Source organism: Hemitrygon akajei, chromosome 6 (genome assembly GCF_048418815.1).
Source record: "Hemitrygon akajei chromosome 6, sHemAka1.3, whole genome shotgun sequence".
Taxonomy (NCBI): domain Eukaryota; kingdom Metazoa; phylum Chordata; class Chondrichthyes; order Myliobatiformes; family Dasyatidae; genus Hemitrygon; species Hemitrygon akajei.
The window spans coordinates 85,627,373-85,651,596 of NC_133129.1; the positions used below are offsets into that span (position 1 = coordinate 85,627,373).

At 43.3% G+C, this 24,224-nt stretch overlaps 1 protein-coding gene across 5 annotated transcripts in view; it reads left to right on the forward strand.

The window, feature by feature from the left end:
* Positions 1 to 23,837, forward strand: part of chd3 (chromodomain helicase DNA binding protein 3) — a 130,066-nt gene extending 106,229 nt beyond the window's left edge. For 2 of the 5 annotated variants that reach the window (XM_073048726.1, XM_073048728.1), the window contains 7 exons: positions 3,087 to 3,195; positions 5,364 to 5,496; positions 8,761 to 8,956; positions 10,576 to 10,739; positions 11,741 to 11,867; positions 16,559 to 16,712; positions 21,312 to 23,837. In XM_073048726.1, coding sequence (XP_072904827.1) covers positions 3,087 to 3,195; positions 5,364 to 5,496; positions 8,761 to 8,956; positions 10,576 to 10,739; positions 11,741 to 11,867; positions 16,559 to 16,677 — 848 coding nt within the window. In that variant the 3' untranslated portion in view covers positions 16,678 to 16,712; positions 21,312 to 23,837. Of the gene's footprint in view, positions 1 to 3,086; positions 3,196 to 5,363; positions 5,497 to 8,760; positions 8,957 to 10,575; positions 10,740 to 11,740; positions 11,868 to 16,558; positions 16,713 to 21,311 lie in introns of those variants that run through there. The other 3 variants (XM_073048727.1, XM_073048730.1, XM_073048729.1) reach the window with 3 other exon arrangements.
* The last annotated feature ends 387 nt before the right edge of the window (positions 23,838 to 24,224 follow it).

Genomic DNA, 24,224 nt, shown 5'->3' on the forward strand with positions numbered 1-24,224 from the left:
TGGACTGCCGAAGGTGGTGTGACGCAGTGTTCGTGCTAGGAGTTAGCGCTCGGCAGAAAACAAGATTTACTATGTTTGACTGCAGTTTTCTGTAATATTCAGGGACTTGGACTATAGTTTTTGTATGTCACTATATTTTATTGTTGTCATGTATGTGCTGTATATGATTGTTAGTACTCTGTTTGTACTTCGGCGCTGGAGTAACGCAATTACCGAGATTGGTAGAATTATGGATAGTGCAGGAGACTGGCAAAGAATACAGCGTGATGTAGATTAATTGCAGATGTGGGTTGAGAAATAGCAGTTGGAGTTTAACCCAGATAGATGTGAGGTGTTGCTCCTTGGTAGGGCAAACACAAGGAGACAGTACACTGTTATGTACAAGATCCGTAACAGTGGTACTGAGCAGGGAAATCTTGGGCTCCAAGTTCATAGCTCCTTGAAAGTGCCTACACCGGTCAATAGGGTGGTTAAGAAGGCTTGTGGAATGTTTGTTTTTATTAATCAAGGCATTGAGTACAAAAGTCAAGACGTTATGTTGTAACTGTATAAAACTCTGGTTAGGCCACATTTGGAGTATTGCATACAGTTTTGATCCCAACTATAGGAAGGATGTTGAGGCTTTGGGCAGGGGCAGAAGAGGTTTACTAGGAATGCTACTTGGATTAGAGGGCATATGCTATCATGAGAGGCTGGATAAACTTGGGTTGTTTTCTTTGGAGTGCCAGAGACTGAGGGGAGATCTGATACATGTTTATAAGATTCTGATAGCTGTAGATAGAGTAGACAGGAAATATCTGTTTCCCAGGATAGAAATGTCTAATATCAGACGGCACGCATTGAAGGTGAGAGGGGATAGGTTCAAAGGGAATATGAGGGGCAAGTTTTTTACTCAGTGGTGGATACCTGGAATGAGCTGCCTGGTATGGTGGTAGAGGCAATACATGAGAGGCTTTTAAGAGATGTTTGGATAAGCACATTAATATAATGAAGATGGAGGGATATGAACGTGGTCTAGGTAGGAGAGGTTAGTGTTTGGGTGTTTTTGATTTGCTTTTTAGCTGGTTAGGCACAACATTGTGGGCGAAGGTCCTGATCCTATCCTATGCAGTGTTCTGGCTCTATTCATGTATGGTTGAATGACAATTAAACTTGAACACAGGACACTCCTATTGATTATCGTTATGTAAAAAAACAGATATGATGTCCGGATAAATTATCTGTGTTGTATCTTTCAAAGAACAAAATACTTCTTGTTCATATCCATTATACACCCTATCCTCGTTATATGGGGGGGAGATGCGTTCCTTGCAGTGGACGCATAATGTGAATAATTTTTAAATGAAGAAAATAGGGATGTGTTCCAGAGGGCTTCCTAAATATGTTTTATCTGTAATTTATTCACATTTTCATACCAATAAGACACAAAAGCAGTACCACAAGGCAACATTCATATTATATTTCATCAATTCAATGTAATAAATCAAAGAAAGTTAACATACTAGGGTGTACAGTACTCACCAACAGTGGCAGGTGTGTTCGCTCTGGGAGATGAGTGGTTGTTGTGGTGTCGGGCAGCTTTTCATGAATAAGGTGGACATCAAGCACAGCAGTGAGTGAAGGAAGACTCACAGAACGGCAGCAGGAGATGACACTGGTTTGAAGAAAATGGTGAGGGTTGTTTGCTTGGCAGCATTTTGTTTTTCAGCATAAACTTGCTTGTAGGGAAGAAGGGTTGACAGCAGGGAACGACTGAAATACTGATTCCATTCTAAACTTGGGTCCATGTCCATCGCCATTTGTGCCAAGAGTTCTGACTTCCACCATTCCCTCACCATTGGTAAACTCACGGGATTTTCAAAATCATCTGTTGCTTGCAGCATCTGAGAGATACCTTTACCTGATGCCGCGCTGTTTATAATCTCCAACATTTTTTCAAGTGTTAAAGCGGTTCTCTGCTGCTTGGCTGATGGCCCAGGACATGACATCGGACGCTTAGGAGGCATAGTTAAATATTTCAAGCACAAAATCACTGCACCGTAGGTAAAACCAACAAAAGTTTAAGAGCGCAAGATCGTGCATCCACACCTTGCTAAAACCAATGCTAGACTGGTGGGAGTGAGATTGTGAGGCGCGCACACCTGACTTGTACTGGCTGGAAAACGGTGCTTCTCGTCCCAACAGGGAGACTGAGGCATGCGCTCGTGACTTGTATTGGCAGGAAAGCAGTGCTCCTCACATAACAACACACACAAAATGCTGTTGGAACACAGCAGGCTGGGCAGCATCTATAGGGAGAAGCGATGTCGACGTTTCGGGCCGAGACCCTTCAACTGAGATTTGGGCGCATATAAGGAGACGTTGGTAGAAATAGGTTCCTCGCGTAACTGTGAATCCGCATAGTCCAAAGACGCATATAACGAGGATGCGGTGTATTTTCCTTTTTAAGGTAAACAAATTATACAGTGGGAACTCTGAACATTTTGACTGATTTTAATATTTTCTTTTCGTATGTATTATCTGACTTAAACCCTACCCAAAATAATCTGCTGGTGTCTTCATCCCTACTGAATCAGACACCACCCCCATCATGTCCAATGCCTCACGTCTCCCTTTATCAAATTAAGTGCTCGATATTCATGGACCCTCCCCATCACTTTTTTTCTCCACCAATGTGCGCTATTTTTCAGGCTGCAAAACCAGTGAAGTCTGCTGGAATGTTGACACTGAGTCAACAGGTTGCTGATCAGGCCCCACCCATTCCCAGTCTATCTTGTGGCTAACCTCCGGAGCCTGGCCTCGAGAAGAGGACCAGAGAGTGTCTTGAAACATGGAAGGTACAAAGTTACTGTTGTGCAGCAAAGATACTGAATGGCACAATGCATATGAGAGGAATGACTGTCTCCTGCTCCTGGCAGAATAAGCGAGGGCTGTGCTGCAGCTTGCTATTTGATGTCCTCTGCTGGGCAATGCCTTCTTTTCCACTGATCTTGCTGAGAGGCCAGCTGACATGATGCTGGCTGAAAAGGGAAATATTGCTTCACTACTGCTTTTGCACAAACGGTGATGACTGCCTCTCTTTACAGAGCTTCATACCCTGTGGCAGAATGAGGAGAGGGCTGCAATATCTTCTGGAAAAGTGTCTGAGATCTGGCACCGCCGTCATGACTTCTGGCTGCTCTCTGGTATTGTTGTGTATCCTTTTGCTACCCACAATCTTTGAGGTATTCTCTGCCAGGTATAACACATCAGTAGACATCTTAACTGTTTATGATTAATGAATTAGCTGAGGGTAAAACTTCTTAAACACTGTGCCGTAAAAGGCTTCCACGACACGTGCAGCATAATTAAACATTAAAACACCATCTACATAAAATCGGATGTCCGGTGTTCCCTGTTGAAAATTTGGTTGTCTCAGCAATCAAATCCTGCTTTGATGTCCTAAATGTTGCTGTTGCAGCTTTGAGGAGATATTGGTCATTACTTCAGAAATCCAAACCCATCCCTATTTCACTACAAAATATGAGGCCATTCACTGCACTGAGTTTATTTTACAAGGATGTTGCCAGGATTGAGTTATAAGGAAAGTTTGAATAGATTAGAACTTTATTCCTTAGAACATAGAAGATTGAGGGGAGATTTAATAGAAGAATACAAAATTATGAGGTGTATAGTGGGCAGCATGGTAGCGTAGTGGTTTGCACAAGGCTTTATAGTACCAGTGACCTGGGTTCAATTCGTACTGCTGCCTGTAGGGAGTGTAAAGGGGGTATCTTCTTTTCCATTGTTACTGTGTATGTTACTCAGAATGGCTTCTTTGTTAAAAGTAGGAATGTTTTTTTGTTGCGAAAGAGTGCTGGAAGCTTGTTTGGGTTAAAATTTACTGATAAGGAGAATTGTATTCCTTTGTTAACCAATTGGGATTAATGTTGTTCTTTCTTCTGAGTCTGTAAACTATTGTTGGCGGGCTTTTGGGAGATCGGCGCGAGGGGGTGAGAGAGAGAGGACGTGAGACTATAAACTGGGCGAGGAACGGACCTCAAGCGGGGGTCCGAGGCTAGGAGGTACCCCGAGGAGAGGAGACGAAGATAGATGTGTTTGGTTGACCACTTCGGATGGTCCTGAGCTGCGAGTCGAGGAGTTCGGAGGGGGTCGAATGGTGGCCAGAAGACGTCAATAATTGAGCTCCAACGGTTGTGCACGAAGTGGTTTGTACTTTGATAAGTTTGCCGCCTTTTGCTTTTTCTTTTCTTTCATATATATTGTATTGTCTAGTACTCTTTTAGTTTTAGTAAACTCTTTAAAGTGTATTCCATAACGGTATCTGGTGTGAGTTTGATATTGTGTGTGTACGCGCGGCATAACCTTGATTCCCACAGCCCCTGCGTGTACGGGAGATGGGGTTGGTGAGTGGCTGGATCTCCTTTTCCCCTAGACATATACCAGCCTGTTGGGTAAGTGTTACAGGAGTTTATATGTTCTTCCTGTGACCGTGTGGATTTCCTATGGGTGCTCAGGTTTCCTTCCACAGTCCAAAGACTGTGGATATTTAATTGGTGATTGTAAATTGTCCCATGATTAGGCTTAGATTAAATTGGGGGATTGCTTGGTGGCACGGTTCAAAGGGCCAGAAGGGCTTATTCTGTGCTGTATCTCAAAAAATAAATTGAATAAATAAAAATAGATAGAGGAAGTGCAAGCAGGCTTTTTTCCCACTGAGATGAGACTACAGTTAGAGGGCATTCATTAAAGGTGAAAAGTGAAATGTTTACGGGAAACTTGAGAGGAAACTTCACTCAGTGGGTGGTGAGAGTGTGGAACAAGCCACCAGTGCAAGTTGTGGATGCAATTTTGATTTTAATGTTTAAGAGAAGTTTGGATAGGACATGAATGGGGAAGTCTGCAGGGCTCTGGTTTGAGTGCACATCAATGGGACTAGGCAGTTTAAAAGGTTTGGCACAGACTGGATGGACTTGAAGGGCCTGTTTCTGTGTGTAGTTCTATAATTCTAATTTTTGTTTTCCCACTAATTTTCCTTATAAAGCTCTCCCCACTTTCCAGTCAATCTTGCCACTCACCCATACTAGAGGCATTTTAAAGCAGGCAATTAACCCACCATCATAGGGATATAGAAAGAAACTGGAACAGCCAAGGAGAAAACCCTGGTTATGTAGAACATGCAATCTCCACACAGACAGACACTGCACCAGAGATTGCGATTGAACTGCCACTATGTCCAACAAGCTAGAACGAAAAATGCTCATTTTGTGTGGGCTCTGCCCTTCTTGCTCTGCTGCTTTTTGTAAGTGGGCTGCCAGTTTCTCCAGATGTTTGGAAAGGAAATGTCCCTTAACTTTTATCAGCTATGGATATGCCCGGTGGCAGGACATTCAGAACGATGCACGCTTTGCCATCATCAATGAGCCCTTCAAGCTGGAGGTGAACAAAGGAAACTTCCTGGAGATGAAGAACAAGTTTTTGGCCAGACGGTTTAAGGTGAGCTGTAGGAAAGGAATAAATCTTGCCAATGTACTCCTCTTCACACTCTTTGCTGCTGTCTTGTTTAAAGGTAACTGTCCCTAAACTTTTCACACAACAAATACCTTTTACTGGTGTGATAATACAGTATATCAGTTAATTTATGTACAGAAACATGCATCATATTTCCAGACAATGTAGGAGGCCATTCAGCAGAACAGACCTAATGGGCCAAATGGCCTAATTCTGTTCCTATGCCTTGTCTTTCAAGACTATGCAGTCATATTCCCTCATAATTTTCTCCTCTTCTCCTCTTGTTACCATCCCACCATCTAGGGGTAATATCCATTGGCCAGTTAACCTACCAACTGTCACAACTTTAGAATAGTGTCATTGAGTATGGAAGTAGTCCATTTAGCCAACCATGTCCACACAGAACAGTGGGAATCCATCTGTATTGATTCTGTCTTCTAGCATTTGGTTTATACTCTTCAATACATATGCAATTCAAGTGTTCCATCTTAGATGTCTTTTAAATATTGTCAGTAACTCTGCTTCCACCACTCTCTCCGACAGTGTTTCCAGGTATGTGCCATTCTCCTGATGATAAAGGTCCCCATTAGATTCAAAGTACATTTATTATCAAAGTAAGTGTACAACCGTGAAATTAATCTTCCCCACAAACAGTCATGAAACCAACCTGTTCAAAGAAAAACTTCAAACATCACCCCCCTCCACTCACCAAAAAACACGCAAATGAAAAAAACAGCAAATAAAAACACAGAACATAAAACGCAAAACCAAAAGGCATACTTCAGCACAGGTCAGCTTGGTGTTCTTTATCTGCAGGCGACCTCAATTCAAAAGTTCCCCAAAATTATTAATAAAAAAGAGTGACTAGAACTAGAAACTGAATTTCATCATAAACCTGAATGAGAACCCAAATCTACAATCTGTGTCAATTAAACTTTGCTCTGACACCATCTGCCAACAGCATCGAGGGAGAGAGATCACTCGAATGCAAGGGAGCAGCAAGAGAGAGATCTCTGCTAAATATCCTGTTGCTTGCTCTAAATGTGTCCTACCATTTTATTTGTTTTGATACAGGAAACAGATTCCTCCAGGCTGCCCTTTTTATGCTCCTTATCAGTCGTATCCCCTCTTAACCTCATCACTCCAGGAGAAGTAGTCCTAGTCTCTCCTCATAACTAAAACACTCCATTTTCACTAACATCCTGGTGAGCTGTCTCTGTACCCCCTCCTGTGCTATCACATCTTTCCTATTGTGTGATGACCAGCATTGCACACAGCACCCCAGTTGTGGGAGGCAACCAGGGCACCTGGAGGAAACCCACCCAGTCACTAAGAGAAGGTGCATACTCCACACTGACAACACAGGAGATTGGTTTGCTGTGTCACTGTGTCAGCAGTGGTGTTACCTTGTGTCGTAAACATCAGTGGCATCTGTGGGTATTGCCTCCTTGCCTGTAGTCACCATGGAATATTTTGTTTCCATAAGAAAATACAGAGGGGTTTTGTGTTAATATTTCTCCAACAAGACAGCAACTCGACTGCAGCTTGCCCTTATTACTGTTCTAGGACTTTCAGTTTGTTAATGTGCTCAGTGGGTTGAAACTGTTACCTTCCAACTAACTACTGAACTGTGGTTAATACTGTCAATGAGTGAAATAAGACTGCTGGTCCATATTACATTCCATTCTCAGTTGTACATGGAAGACCATTAGGGACATACTGTAGATGAGGTGAATACACAGTCTTTCTCCCAAGGAAAGGGAACTAAAAACTAGGAGGCATGGGTTTAAGGTGACATATTAAATATTTAAAAGGGACCAAAAGGGCATCTTTGTAGCTTGGTGCATATATAGAATGATCTGCCAGGGAAAGTGGTTTAAGCAGATCCAAGTTCATAGCTCCTTGTAAGTGGTTACAAGGATGATAAGGTGGTTACAAAGGCTTATGGAATACTTGCTTTTATTAGTTGAGACATTGAGTTCAAAAGTCGAGAGGTTATATTGCACTTAGAAAACAGAAGGTAATGGTTGAAGGAACTTATTGGAGCAGGATGTCAATTATTAGTGATGTTACACAGGGATCTGTGCTGGGACCTTTGCTATTTGTGATGTATATAAATGACCTGGATGAAAATGTAGATGGATGGGTTAGTTAAGTTTCCAGATGATACCAAATTTGGAGTTGTGGATAATGTAGAAGACTACAGAATACAGAATGATATAGAGTTGCAGATATGGGCTGAGAAATGGCAGATAGAGTTTTACCCAGCTAAATGTGAGGTGTTACACCTTGGTAAGGCAAATGCAAGGAGATAGTACACTGTTAAGTACAAGATCCTTAACAGTGGTACTGAGCAGAGAGATTTTGGGGTCCACGTTCATAGCTCCTCGAAAATGCCTACACAGGTCAATCGGGTGGTTAATAATATGGAATGCTTGTTTTATTAATCAAGGTGTTGAGTTCAAAAGTCAAGAGGGTATGTTAACTGGTTAAGATACATCTGGTTGCCTCACTATAGGAAGGATGATGTTGAGGCTTTGGTGAGGGTGCAGAAGAGGTTTGCTAGGATGCTGCCTGGTTTAAGGGCCATGTGCTATCATGAGAGTCTGGACAAACTTGGGTTGTTTTCTCTGGAGTGGCAGAGGAAGTGGGCAGATCTGATAGAGGTTTATAAGATTATGAGAAGCATAGATAGAGTAGACGAGGAGTATCTGTTTCCCAGTGTAGAAATATTTAATACCAGGGGGTATGCATTGAAGGTGAGAGGGGGTAGGTTCAAAGGGGATGTATGGGTTAAGTGTTTTTACTCAGTGGTGGATGCCTGGAGTGGTAAATACGTTAGGGGCCTTTAAGGCACACTTAGGTAGACACATGGATGTAAGGAAGATGGAGGGATACGAGCAGTAGTAGCAGTAGTATAACAGTAGTAGTTATACAGTAGTTAAGCGGGATTAGTGTTTGGGTGTTTTTGATTTGCTTTTTAACTGGTTCAGCTCAGTATTGTGGGCCTGTTCCTGTGCTCTTTTCTATGTTTTATTAACATGTAAAATACTTTTTAATAAGCACATGGATAGGAAACATTGAGAAATATAGGCCAAGCTTGGCAAATATAACAGGTGTGTGGACACCATGGTCAGCCCAGGCCCTTTGGGCTGAAGGATCTGTTTCCACGCTGTATGACTGTGTTGCTGTCTATTGATGCAATAACCCTCTGAAGTGTTATACACCTAAATTTCCTTCCTGCTCTAGCTCCTGGAACAGGCTCTGGTAATTGAGGAGCAACTGCGGAGGGCAGCTTACCTGAACATGACGCAGGACGCTAACCATCCAGCAATGGCCCTCAATACCCGCTTTGCAGAGGTAGAGTGCCTGGCAGAGAGTCACCAACACCTTTCCAAGGAATCACTGGCTGGAAACAAGCCTGCAAATGCTGTTCTGCATAAAGGTCAGTGCAGCGTCATACCCTCCACTTAAACAAAGCGATGAGCTTGGATTTACATCACATTTTTTTGTCAACTTCATATGTTCCAAGTATTGAAGCATTATATGGAAATAAACCTGAAGAAAAATTAGTTACAAAATAAGAATTGCATCAGCCACTCTTTACACGGTAGGGTTCAACAAGCAGCAATGTTTTGGCAAGGACATGCAAGGAAAATGCTATGGTCTTTCTAAGAATAGCCATGAGATCATTTGCATCTGCATGAGAACACAGCTTAATGTTTTATCTAAGACAAGACACAAATGAGCACTCACTTGGTATTTTACACAAGAGTGTCAGTCAGCATTGTATGGTAAAGTCTCTGGACCTTAAACCAACAAGTGGACTCCAAGACCAGTGCAATTTTCACTGAGCACATCTGACACCTTCTGATCAGTTTGCTCATTTCTCTTGGACCTGGCACATGAAAGTGTAAAACAGTTCCTCATCTTCAGTTGGTAGTCACTGCTGAATGGAGAGAGAATCTGGTGAGCAAGGTGGTTGAACTTAGAGCATTGATCAGCACATGAGAATGTGATAGACTGGTCTAAAGGTTTAAAACTCATGGGATTCAGGGCAAGTTGCCAAATTGAATCCCCGTTGCTTTGATAATATGAGGCAGAAGATGATGGAGGGTTGCTCTTGTGACGGTGCATCACAAGCTCTTTTGGCTACGAATATAGGGGCTATGATTAATTAATAAGCTTGCAAATAGTTTTTTTAAAAATTGGTGTTGAGGAGGATAACTGTATGTTCCAGGATATTATCAGTCAGTAATGATAAGTGGAAAGTGAGTGTGTGATAAGGTTAGACATGCACCAGGGAATATTAAGAAACAGTTTGAGCTCCCTGAAGGTGGCAGTACAAATTGATAAGTGGAGAAGCAGGCATTATCAAACATTCTGAAACATTGGGTAGGCCATAACTGGCGCATTGCCTATAGAAAGGATGTGATTGTACTCAAGGGATTCACCACTATGTTGTTCAGAGGAGAGAGAGGTGCATTTCTCAGGAGAGTCTGTTTTCATTTGCAGAGCAGGCTGAAAGGCCTGTTATACAAAAACTGAGAGGCAATGACAGGGTAGACAGCCATAGCTGAGATATCTAAAACTAGAGGCCAGAGATTTAAGGTAAGGAGTGAGAACTTTTTCATCCAGAGGGTGATTGGTGTGAAGCACATGGTGTTATCATTTTAAAAGTATCTGGATGAGTGCTTGAATTGCGAAGATGTAGGCAGCTACAGACTAAGAGCAGCATAGATGCGTACCTGATGGTTTTAGATTCGCATAGCTTTCTGTTTTTAAGTAAGTGGGGACTAGTTTAATCTCTTTTCTAAATACCCCCACCGTGGTTACATATAATATCACCACCCTGGTACCATTTGTGTATGAAGGCTATCTCCATTGCTCCCTGATATGGCAGCTGCAGCTTGTTGTAGAGAGTTCAGGAGAAAGGTTGCTATTCTTCTGGAAGTTGCTTTACACCACGTCTGCCCCCTTTTATTTAAAATTGTGACTGGTTAAAACTCTAGTGCCGAGGAACTGCCTAATTTCAACCAGCTTCTCACTCTTATTGTCTCCCAGTTCTAAACCAATTGGAAGAGCTGCTGAGTGACATGAAAGCAGATGTGACCCGCCTCCCCTCCACGCTGTCGCGAGTCCCACCAATAGCCGCTCGCCTCCAGATGTCAGAGCGCAGCATCCTCAGCCGATTGGCCAACAAAGGAACAGAATCCACAAATACGCCGGTAAATCTCACATTGTCTTCCCTTTCTGACCATTCCTCCAACTTTGAATACATCAGCCCCTTCTGCAAAGGCTATATAAATGTTTGTGTACATACCAGTTATGTAACCAATTCATTAACAGTAAATGTTCACACACACAACAAATCAGGCAACAGCTGAGCTCTGTGTAATGTAACCATGATTTTTTCTCTCTGATCTCATTCTTTTTTACTCCCTCTGCTTCACCCATTGCAATTCTCCACATAGACCTCTTTACCACTAAACAAGTTCTCTTGTGTTTCCCTTGATATTTCAGTACTTTGTCACACCAGAAAGATGTCCCCAAATTACACACACAAAATGCTAGTGGAACACAGCAGGCCAAGCAGCATCTATAGGAAGAAGTACAGACGACGTTTCGTCAGGACAAAGAGTCTTGGCCCGAAACTTCGACTGTACTTCTTCCTATAGATGCTGCCTGGCCTGCTGCATTCCACCAGCATTTTGTGTGTGTTGCTTGAATTTCCAGCATGTGTCCCCAAATTAATTCCTTTGCAAAGTTAAACTGGCTTTCATAGATTCAGACTTAGATCTACAAACCTATTAAAAAAAATCTCACTTGAAGGATAAAGGAGCTTTTCTTTGCATTTAAATTATGCTGTACCCGCACCGGTAGTGTCTGATGGGACAGTGTGGAGAGATCTTTGCTCTATCTAGCCCACATATCATTCCTAGCATTAGTATACTTTGTGAAATATAAACTTCAATCATGATTGCTGTTAGGACTTCCTGGACCTGAGCAATCACAGGTTCTAGTGTGTATGCAAAGTAAAAATAGTGATTTGCAATGTCTTGTTCTCGTGAATTCCTGTGGGACATTACTCAACGCTGATTGAAGTGCGGTATTGATGATCCACTCATTCTCTCAGCTTGTTACTGTAGTTGTTTAAGTCTAACTATCTATCTAATTATATAATAAATCACATTATCACATTTATGTGGAATTTGTTTTTGTATTCTAGACCTTTCCACCAGGTCCGTACACAACATCTCAAACTTTCGGTGGCTCTTTTGGGCCACCTGCACCTGTGAGCGCACCAGGCGGTCCGATGAATTTCAGTCAGGTGCCAGGAGGCTCCTTCGTAACAGGTTAGTGACACTGTGGCATTTGTGATATCCATCTGTCTAACTCTCCTTTGCCTGGGACATAATAGGCATGTGCAAAGGGGACTTCAACAAGTTGTATCTCTATGTCCATTCTCTTGGAGTTGAAGGACTTGGGAGGGCTCCTGGGCAGATTAAGTGTCAGCCTTGCTCAGCTTCTCACCAGTTTATTGGGTAAGGTACATCAGCGTTGGTCCTGAAGGGCAGGAGATCTTTAAGGTCTTATATGGTAAGGAGCCACTGCTTGCATGAAATGCATCTCCATCCAGAGTTTGTGGCTGAAGCTCCAATCTGCTCACAGGGCTTGTTGGGGTCAGGAGTTAAAATCATCTCCTGATTCAGATGCTACCAATCAATTAAAGCTTTGTCTTACCTTCATGGATAGGCGGGAGCCTGAGAATGCCATGCTCTGCAAGTCAAGCTGAGGGCTAAACAGCATCTCCTTGTGTACGGTTTGCTGGGGCAGAGAGCACTGTGTATAAGATACTGAAGCCGTACATTGTTGCTTGACATTGGCCTGGTGCAGAGGTGACCAATGTCACCTTGGCAGACACCAGAGAAGAAAATACGTCAGGTCTTTGGGCAGGAGTGTGTTGGGTGGATGGGCAGGAGTTACTGTGTAATTATCTGACTGCCATGCAGCAGAACCATCCTTTCTGGGTGTAGTCCTCACTTGGCGACTAGATAAGCACTGCACCAAAGACACTGACCTCAACAAAATGCCTTTCAGGACAATGAGGAGCATACCTCAGGATAGATGAGGATGAAGTATTGTAGATGATAGCAGTGTCACAAAAAGCAAGCGTATCAGCCAGTGTGTGTGTAACACGTTGACTGTTTCACGCATGGATACTGCAGGGATTCATAAAGATGGTCAGATAGTAGCCCATTGAGGGGTTTAATGCTGTGTTGCTGAAGTGGAATCATCAATGTCTCAGTCCCTGCATGTGGTTTGTTGCATCTAGTATATAATGTATGTGCCTGGCAACATTAGACACAAAGCTGTATCTCTCCCAGAACTGGTATTCATGTATTCAGTAAGAAACAGGCTTGCCTAATTCTAGATAAAATTGCTGATCTGTACTGAAAAGATATTTAACTTGGAGAAGAAGCATGGGAGAGTACAGGTATTATAATGAAGTTGGCTAGGATGCAAGCTAGCTTCCTGAAAGATGTGTGTACAGATTTCAGTGATACACACTCTCTTCTCACAACATTCAGGCTCTTAGTATTCTCACAGCCTAGCTGTTGGGATTGAGGGAAGCAGATAATACACAGAAACACAGTAAATAGTTGAAATTAAGACCTGAAATGATAGCTACGTCATCCATTGTCCGTTATTACTAGAAGCTGGTACATACAATATATACTCTGTGGAGATTAACTGTGCATGATATTTATAAAGTGACAGCCCAGTCTCCAAACACTTGACTTTAATACACTGGACAAACTATTCTTGTCATTCAGCCTACCTAGGCCTCATTAATTTCTATCTTTGGATTGTATAGGGCAGTATGGTTTTCAACAAGGTGTCTGTCGAGAGTGGCACAGTGTGATCACATTGTTGATTGGGCTGGAGTAAGTCCTTTTGTTAGAGATAGCATTTCAGTGCATCCCTTTCAAAAGTCAGTTCCATGTAAATTTTCTCCTAGTTTATTTCAAGGGCAGATTTATCTGTGTGGGTTCAGTATCCCAATCCCAGTGTAGGTTTTCCAACCCTAAAACTGTGTGTTCAGTATCCCCATCGTCTCCATGTGAGATTATCAACCCCAAAACTCTGTGGCTTCAATATTCCCACACCCCATGTGGGATATCAACCGCAAAATTGTGTGGGTTCAGTATCCCCCCCCCCCCCAGTTGGGATTATCAACCCCAAAACTGTGTGGGTTCATTATCTCCACCCCCTTGTGGGATTATTAATCCCAAAACTGCAGTTGGTCTGATGTATAATTGCTACATCCAAAGCGCAGACAAGCTATCTGATCCATGCCAAGAACCTGTCAGTTGCATGTCAACTCACCAGTGTTTCTGTACAAGACACACTCCAGTGTTAATCTGGCTTGCATTTACAGATTTCTGTTGTATCTGCCTCAACTACTCAGTGTGATAATAAATTCCACAGGTTTCATCAGTCAACTTCTTTTTGGATTAACCTACAATAACAATTTTCTCAACATTTACGCCATTAAACCCTAACAATCTTTAGAAATCAAAACCGTCACACTTTAGTCTTGCCAGTGGACAAAATCTCCACCCATTCAGATCACCCAGCCATTTACCCTTCTCCCTTCTTTAATTGAAATGTGTGCACAAATTTATTTGTGTTGTTTTGCCTCCTTACTCTTGCAGATGATCTCATTCCTCCCCACATCCATCTATATTTCAATCCATGAGTCATCTGAGATGAGTTCCTTTCCATTAGTCCATTGGAATTGGGCCCGTTTAATCCACATCCATGCTGACAGTGATGCCACTCTACGCTAATCTCAGTTGCTGACATTAGACCCGTATCTTTCTAAGCCTTTCATGTCTAAAGACCTGTCTAAATTCTTTTTAAATGCTTCTTCTGCCAGCTTATTCAAGATAACCAACACACTGTGTGGGAAATCTTGCCCTCAGATCTCCTTTTAAACTTTTCCCTTCTCAGCTTCTGTGTGCTCTAGTTCTGCGTTCTCCTGTGCAAAGAAAAATATCTATGCTATATATGCCAACTCATAATTTTATGAACCTCTAAGTCTCCTGTGCTCTAGTGAGAGAAAACCTAGTTTATCCAGTCTCTCCTTACATTTTCAGCCCTTATTTTTGATAAATCTACATTGCTCCAGTATCTTTCCTGTAGTCTGGTGACCAAAACTTTACTAAAATTGCATTTGAAATATTGTAAGATGGCATACTAAAATCTTATACTGAAGATGTACTAAATGCCTTGATCTATGAAAGCAAGTGTTCCAAATATCTTCAATACCCCATCTACCCATGTTGCCACTAGCAGCAAGCTGAAGATTAGTGCTCCAAGGTGTCTCTACATTAACATTCCATTGAATTTGCCTTCAAAGTGCATTACTTATTAATTGATTGAGGTACAGCACAAAATAGACCCTTCTGGCCCTTTAAGCTGCGCTGCCCAGCAGTTTCTGATTTTATCCTGGCTTAATCACAGGACAATTTACAATGTCTAATTAACCTACCAACTGGTTTGTCTTTGAAACTAGAGCACCCTGAGAAAACCCACGTGGTCACGGGGAGAGTGTATAAACTCCATCCAGGCAGTGGCGGAAATTGGAACTTGGATTGCCTGTACTGTAAAACATTGTGCTAACCACTACACTACCATGCAGCTCCAATAACCATGCACCTCACACTCATCTAGATTAAACTGCATCTGCCATCATTCTGCCCCTCTTTCCAGCTAGTTAGCATCCTGCTGTATCATTAGACAGCTTTCTTTGCTATCTACAAATCCACCAATTTTTGTCTTGTCTCTGAACTTGCTTACCAGACTATCTGCATTCTCATCTATGTTAAGGCGAAGTCCCAGCACTGATCCCTGCAGTATGCCACTTTTTACAGACTTCCACTCAGAAAAACACCCATCCAGCACTAACTACTTCTTCTGACCACCATGCCAATTTGGCATCCAGTTGGCCAACATCACTTGGATTCCTTTCGTCTTAACCTTCTGGGCCAGCATTACCATGATGCATCTTTCTCAAAAGCATTACAGAAGTCTGTAAACCATGTCTACTGTTCTGCCTTCATTAGTTGACTGAGTTACCTTTGTCACTGATGCCTATTACCCTGTGGCCCTCAGAACAGTATTTTCAGCAGAATTTGACAATCCTCCAAACAGAGGTCCTAGTTTTATCAGTTGTCCTCAATATCATGGGACGGCATGCTGCAGAGGTATTAGACGTGTTGTTTTTTTCTGTTAACTATGTTCTTGAAAATGATGCTCACCTTTGCCAAGGACAAAATTGTGATCAGCTGTGTCGCCCTCCACTATCCTATAATGGACCACATCAGGATCACTTTGGGTTTGGGCGGTGTGCAGGAAGTTGGGGGAAAAATAAAAGAAAATGAGTTTATGTTGAGTAAACACTTGGAAGGTCCTGTGTGCTAGGCAAATGTGTTGGAGACTGGTGTTTCCATCAGCTTGGTTATTGCACTAACAAAAGGGTTGTTTTTTTCCTTTCTCTTCCATTTTTCTACTTCTCTGCCTCTCCTCGCACTCCTGTTCCCCTTCCCTCCCTACTGCTTTCTCTTCCCATTTCTCGCTCTTCACTCCAACCCCTCCTCACCCCCACCTCTCCCCTTCCTCCTTCCCCCTCCTCCCCTCTCTCTCTCATTCTCGTTCCCCTCTCTCTCTCTCATTCTCGTTCCCCTCTCTCTCTCATTCTCGTTCCCCTCTCCCTCCCTTCTCGTTCCCCTCTCCCTCCCTTCTCGTTCCCCTCTCCCTCCCTTCTCATTCCCCTCTCCCCCTTTTCTTTCTCACACTTCCTGTAATGCAACCAACTCGCTTTTGCTGCTCTCTAATACCGCCAGCACACTCTCTCATACCTGAAACCCCATTTTGTCTTGCTCCTCTCTGATCCCCTCCCCATCCTAACCCTTTTTTTTTCCATCTGCCTCCTGCTTTATTTCTTCTGTCCCTCCATTTTGTCCAAGGCCCTGTACAGTTCCCCCTACCAGTGAGCATTCAGCTGCCCGCTTCTGGAGCCCACCCAAGCCAGGGGCACCTCATCCTCCCGCAGCCTTTTCCACAGCCTCCCACCCAGAGGCTCATCTCTTTCAGTAACGACAAGCTTCCTATTAACACGCTGGGAATCACAGGTGCAGCATCACTACCATCCCACTCACACTTTGCTTCTTGTGATAGCTGATCGTTTGAATGCTATGTCTCATCTGCCTTTTAAATGTTCAGTAGCACTGAAGGGGAGACTCTCACCATCAAGACCTCTGAACTGTGACACAAGTCCCAACCCAGCCTATGACTGAAATAAGCGACACACAAAATGCTAGAGGAACTCAGCAGGTCAGGCAACGTCAATGGAAAAGAGTACAGTCGATGTTTCAGGCCAAGACCCTTCAGCAGGACTGGAGAAAAAAGATGAGGAGGGAGGAGTGAAGTAAAGAGCTGGGAAGTTGATTTGTGAAAGAGATATAGGCTGGAGAAGGGGGAATTTGATGGGAGAGGACGGAAGGTCAGGGAAGAAAGCAAAAGGGGGAGGAGCACCAGAGGGAGGTGATGGCAGGCAAAGAGATACGGTGAGAGAGGGAAAAGGGGATGGAGAATTGAGAAGGGGGGAGGGGTGGGTTGGCAATGACCACAATTTCAAGAAATCAATGTTCATGCCAGCAGGTTGGAGGCTACCCAGATAGAATATTAAGGTGTTGCTCCTCCAACCTGAGTGTGGCCTCGTTGCAACAGTAGAGGAGGCCATGGATGGACATGTCAGAATAGGAAGTGGAATTAAAATCGTTGGCCACTGAGAGATCCCACTTTTTCTGGTGGACGGAGCATAGGTGCTCGGTGAAGTGATCTCCCAATCTACATCGATGCAGATCTTTTCAATGATTTCCTAGTTCCCTAGCCCTGAGCATCTTATTTTCACCATGGATGTCCAGTCCCTGTACACCTCCATCGCCCCACCAAAAAGGCCTCAGAGCTTTTCATTTCTTTCTGGACACCAGACCCAACCAGTTCCCCTCCTCCACCAATCTCCTACATCAAGTGGAACTTATCTTCACTCTCAATAATTTCTCCTTTGGCTCCTCCCTCTTTCTTCAAACAAAAGGTATATCCATGGGTTCTCATATGGGTCCCAGCTATACCTGCCTTTTTGTTAGCTATGTGGAACAATCTATGTTCCAAGCCTACACTGGTGTCACTCCCCCCCACTTTTCCTACCCTACATTGACGACTGCATTGGTGCTGCTTCCTGCTCGTCGACTTCATCAACTTTGCCTCCAGTTTCCACTCTATCCTCAAATCTACCTGGTTCATTTCCAACACCTCCCTCCCTTTCTCGATCTCTCTGTCTCTATCTCTGGAGACACCTTATCCACTAATGTGTATTATAAACCCATTGACTCTTACAGCTACCTGGACTATACCTCTTCCCACCCTGTTACGTAAAAATACCATCTCCTTCTCTCAATTCTTCTGTCTCTACTGCATCAGCACGCAGTTGGGGTCATCTATTGTAACCGGTGCTCCCGGTGTGGCCTCTTGTAGATTGGGAGACCGCTTCACCAAGCACCTACACTCTGTCCCCCAGAAAAAGCGGTATCTCCGATTTTTAATTCCTTTTCCCCTTCCCATTTTGACATGTCCATCCATGGCCTCCTCCACTGTCATGATGAGGCCACACTCAGGTTGGAGGAGCAGCACCTTGTATTCTGTCTGGGTAGCCTCTAACCAGATGACATGAACATCGACATTGATTTCCCAAATTTCTAGTAATGCCCCCCTTCTCTATTCTCCATCCCCGTTTCCCTCTCTCACCATATCTCCTTGCCTGCCCATCGCCTCCTCCTACTTTGTCTTTCTCCCTTGGCCTTCTGTCCTCTCCAATGAGATTCTCCCTTCTCCAGTCCTGTATCCCTTTCACCAATCAACTTCCCTCCTCTTTACTTCACCCTTCCCTCCCAGTTTTACCTTGTGTTTCTCCCTCCCCTCCCCCACATTCTAACTCTGATTCCTCATCTTTTTTTCTCTCCAGTCCTGCTGAAGGGTCTCAGCCCGAAACATCGACTGTACTCTTTCCCATAGATGCTGTCTGGCCTGCTGATTTCTCCAGCATTTTGCGTGTGTGGCTTGGATTTCTGGCATCTGCAGATTTCCTCTTGTTTGTGATATGACTGATATAGTTGGCAGTGGAAGATCACCCAGCCCACCTTGTATCCTTCCCTCAGTATTCCAGACCTGCTCCACGGCTGGGATGGCAGCAGAGATTCTAAGTTGCACATTGAGCAAAGGCTGACTTAAGTCTTGCTGGCAGATGTCATGTAATGTTATATGTTCACAATTAATTTGGACAAACATCACTATTTTACCTCTGCTGTGAAGTCAATTGAGAATCTGGCAGGTACTCCTGAGAAGTGGTGATGGCATGAAGTTTTTAGTTGAATAAGTTGTCCAAGTTGCCTCACCAGGCTCTGCTCATTAAGAAAGAAATCTTGGGTGAGAGCTTGGTGCACTCTTGCAGAACACAGAGCTCCTGACAGTGATCTTCCCTATAACTGATATCCACCTTCAAAGAGTACGAAGGTGTCGATGATCCACAGGAGGAACACACTGTCAAAGCAAGCCCAACTGTACCCAAGAAGTAATTAGCTTAGAGTTAATAAAAGCTACATGCTAATGAGTTGGTCTTCTCCAAGTTCCTCCATGATTTGTTTTCAGATCCAGAACAAAGAATATTAAATTATAGCCCATTCCCTCCAGAGTCTTGCTGGTGAGAGATCATCCCTCTGCCTGTTAGCTCAGTCATTTCCTTCATCACTGATCCTCGACCACAGGGCATTTTCCAAGCCTGATCCACCTCACAGGTGTCCCAGGTTTGATCTCTCTGTCTAGTTTTTACTTACAGATGGTGACATCTTTTTTCATAAACTTTGTACAGTTTGTTAGTGTGCTAAAGCATTGTGTGTTGGGTTACACAAAGGACAGAGTTTATTTAATGCTTGACACTTGAGGGCAACTGGATCAAAGTGCAAGCAGAAAATGCTGGAAGTATCTGTGGGGAGGTAAATGGTTCACTAGAATTTACTTTATTCCATATTTCAATGTTTTTCAATGCCACATATTCAGTGTAATTCAACAGCAGGTCATTGACGTAGATATAGCGCAGTTTGTGTATGACAGAACCCAGCAGCCAAGTTATTGTTAATAAGTCTGTCAGAAAATCTGGTTTGTATTTACCTGTCATTTTCCAGCTCCTTTGCCTTCTATTGACGTAAGCAAGGTTGTCTCACAGTATGCAGGGGATTAGCAGATTTCAGTTGGTATCAGTATGGGTGGGGGATGAAGAGAACTGAAGAGAATATTGCTATTTAAAAGCTGAGATGAATCATACTGTCACTGAGGATGAAGTGGATTTGGGCTAGTTGAAGTTTGTTATGATGGGTGATGTGACATAAGGTTTAAGTTATGCAGTAACTGTATGCTAGACAGAGAGAACAATGTCACATAAGCCAATAAAACCAGTAGTGGATTCAAAGAATCCTATTCCCAGTTTGATCCTAAGCTGTGTGGTGTTTGTAAATTTGTCATTCAAGTGATCTGATGCAAGTCCCTGTTTGGTCACAGATCCCAGCTGTCCATTGAGACATGTTTACACTACCTGGTACGGTGGTGTCGTTCCCATTCATTGCGTACCATTATTCATCCATGTTGTATGGGGAGAGTGGTGCTTTCAGTCTCATTTACTTGGGTAACGTCTTCCACATTCTTATTTTAGCATCTGTAATAAAAGCTACCATTGGAAGTGTGATAGCTGATAGGGAGATACAGGCTAAGATTGGTGGGTTTGTTCCTAGGAATGTTCAAAAAATCAAGAAATTGCTTATACAAAGAAAAAATATTGTCCCAGTCTACAATTCACTTGCCAATTGTTGCACACTCATGTCCCTACTCAGACTGGTTCTTCCAGTGAAAAAAGAGAACCAGGCTTTACCCATTGTGACAAAATGAAAGTAAGCTGGCACAAATGAAATACCTGGCCAGCTACAGCACTGTTAGAGGGCAGACCACTCACTCCTCAGCACAGCAACCCTCACTCACCCACCTTTGAATCTGTCCTATTTCAGTGGGTTGTGGTTGTAGTTGATGCGCACCATAACTCTTGGCTATCCTTCTTGTTTCTGCAACTCAACACCCCAGTCTAGGAGCTATCTACCTATGTTTTGAAAGCCAGAAATCTTTTTAGATTTGAATGCTCTATACGTCCATTAAAATGAAGAACTTTCTGATGTCACCCTGGAACACTCTTACTCTAGCCTCTGCAGTCATAGTGACTTGCCCCACCAGCGGGCACCCCCTCTCTCTCCCCATTCCATCCACCATCTGCTGAACTCACAGGAATACCAGTCACTGTGCACCGTTGTATTCTGCACTTCTTTCCCTCAAGGCCAGTGGCATTTGCCCATGGAGCTGTGTCAGAACTGAACACATTGCTTCAGATGGATAGACCACCAGCCATTCCTAGAAATTGTTGAGCTCTGCCTTTTCAAAGCAAAGTAAGGATGTGAAAGACAAGGGGGTGTTGTGGGTTAAGTCGGGGGGGGGGGGTGGAATCTGGTTCCTTAAGAGGAAGGTTGCTGTTCTTAGTAGAGTTACTGATTCTTTTAAAGACATTGATTATCATCAGGATATACCAAGTCACACCTTGAATGACACCCTTTTCTCTCTTCCTTCACCTCTTACAGCATCCAATGGTCCTTCTGCTTTGGAGAAAAAAGAGAGCATCAAAGAAGGAGTGAACGTGGAAAAGAAAGAGAAGAGAGGGGAAATAATATGTATAGATGATTGACCACCCTTCCTGCCCTCACTATCAGTTGTGTTCATATTTTATTTTGAGAGATGAAACACAAGACTAAAGATATCCTTCATGTGTGTTTTTGCCCCAGGGGTTTGTGTGTGTGCGTGTGTGAGTGAGTGTGAGAAGGAACATCTCTCCTTGAAAAGATGGGTAAATAACATATTAGATACCCCTCCAATTACCTCCTTCCTTCCTTCCAACATCCCAAACTCGCAGAGCCAGCAGTCAAGAGGCAAACCACTGGTGGCAATAGTCATTGTGTTTCTCTGTCGGTGATCTTAACTTTGAGTGGTTATAAAAATGTGGAATCTTTTCCATCCATGACTTAACGCAACCCACCTATTTGTGGTTCTTTCTCACAGTTGACAAGTTAAAATGGGCGCAACCTAAACAAGCCAACCTGCTGTCAGGAATGGTACTAAGCTCAGCAAATAAGCCCTTGAACTCTTAGTTAATCTCAGACTAGTTGTACGGTTTGGAGAATGAGGGTGTGGGGAATGTGTTTAGTTCTCAACATTGTCCCCTGCTGCAAAATGCACAATGGAATGTCTATGAATGGGCGCCATCTCACCCTCATCAGGGATCAAATCTTGTTCTAGCCAATTATCTCCCAGTTGGCCTAGCTGATGGGTAGTTGCACTACTGATAGGGCTACTGTGAATGCATTGGGCCTGATTGCATGTTGAGTCAGTGAGAAGTGGGCTGGTGGTCAGAGGAATTCTGTGCAGTGCAGTCTAGTCATGTGTGGTGTGCAGAAACCTTTTTGTGTGCATATCATAAATTGGTTTCTTGAGGTTCTGTCTGTACTTTGGATGGGAGGTTGGGATAGGGATACTGTAGTCTTGGCAGCAATTGTAGGGTACTGCAGCTTTAAACTTTGTTTATGTTCTTTATAACAGACCCCCTTTTGCATGTGTTTGAAGGAGCAGTGGTCCACATCTGATTGCATTTCTGGTCCCTATTGTCAAAATGTTTTTGTGCCTGTACTCTGACTCATAAGGATAGCCATTTTGAAACAACTTGGCTGCTGGATTATACAGCCAACAATGGTGTTCTTGTTTCTTTAAATTAAATCATGAGTTGTTTTGAGGGTTGGGGAGGTAGGAACTGGGATGGGTAGAAAAAAAAACCTGTTTCTGAACAATGCTAGACATTGGCATTCTGTGCATTTGTATACCTGGCCATTGGTTCTCACTCATGGTCTGGAGTTCATTAAATGAAGACTGGTTTTAAATGTGCATACAGTAGAAGGTGAAAGGCCAGAAGGATGGGAGTCAGCAACAATGAATGGAAAATGGGTTAATATTCTTTGGGGGGGGTGGGTAGTGGGGAGGTTGTTACTGGAAAGAAGCTGACTAGCTGTATTGTGGCCAGTGTCTTCTCTTTCCAAAGCTGACTGACTCGCTGTGCTCACTTTATTTAATGTTTACATTTAATCTGGATGTGTTAAGCATACGAGTTTTAAATTTACTCTGTAATTACTACATTTGCCTTTCACTAAACTCCTAAGCTGTGATCCTTGATAAGAGGGGGTAAGACAGACTGCTGTTCTTGCTCCATATGCCCAAGACCACCAGAAATTCGGGAGGATGGAGGGGGTTTGAGATGCATAGCTTGAACTTGTTCCCTTGTCCTCTCCACTCAGGATCCTCCCACTCACCAAGGAGTTGATCCTAGTACTTGACAAAGTTGTCTGGAAAAATGAGTCTCCTTTTCCTTCACCCTCCTTTCCCACAACCCTTCCATTCCTTTGCCACTGTCTTTAGGTGAACTTCCTCATCCCTGATCATGGTCCTACTATTTTCCTGGGTACATCTATTACACACCCCTCCTGGGCTAGGAGGGTCTGGGGTCAAGTGGAGCAACAGCATTTGGGAAGGTGGAACCCACAGACTTGGTACAGGTTCCCCCACTAGCCAGCCTACAGGAGCGAAGGCAGCTGAAAACCCTGCTTCCTCACAACTCTGCCCCTTCCAGAGTTGCCCCGCCATAGAATAGCTTCCCAAAAGTCATTTCCTTGGTTTGAGCTTCAAGATGCCAGTGAGGTTAGGAAACTAGTAAGGGATGAGAGTGGGGCGGCACCAATTCCAAGGATATTCTGGGACTGAGGGGTGGGGGGGGGTGGGAAAAATATTGTGCCAGTTCTGTGCCATATGCATTGTATATGTTACTTCTGTGATCTGGGTCGTCATTGCTTTCTCGCAGTCTGTCTCAATCCGTTCGACACCGGCATGGTGAGCAAGTGTGGGGTAAAAAGACTGCTTACAAAGGAAAAAATATATATTCTTTAAATTATGTCTGCATAATAATCTGTTTCAGCTGACATCTTATTACTTAATATCCTTTGTTTTAAAAGAATATTTTGAAGAATTGTTTTTTTCATTAAAGTTTTTGTTTTGTTACACATTTGAAATTGTCTCCATTGTGCATTGATCCTATAGCACTGGAAGGATCTGGCTGAGAGCATTTAGCTTTCCTCGTTTCCCCTTCGCACAACCCAGTGACCCAGCAGGGATAAAGAACTAACATTCACACATCTCACCTGATCCTGTATCACTGAAAGGATTTAGCTAAGAACATTTCACTTTGCTTCTTTTCCCATTACATAGTACCATGACACAGCAGGGATGAAGAACTAACATTCACTCAATACCTCACCCGTGCTGAGTGCCCATTCTTTGCATTGTCAGAGCTCTGGCCTGTCAACGTTGCTACTTTTTGGTGGGATGTAATTGGAATTGGTTATTATCGTCATCCAGAAAAGTACAGCACAGGAATAGGCCTTTTGCCCACAATGTTG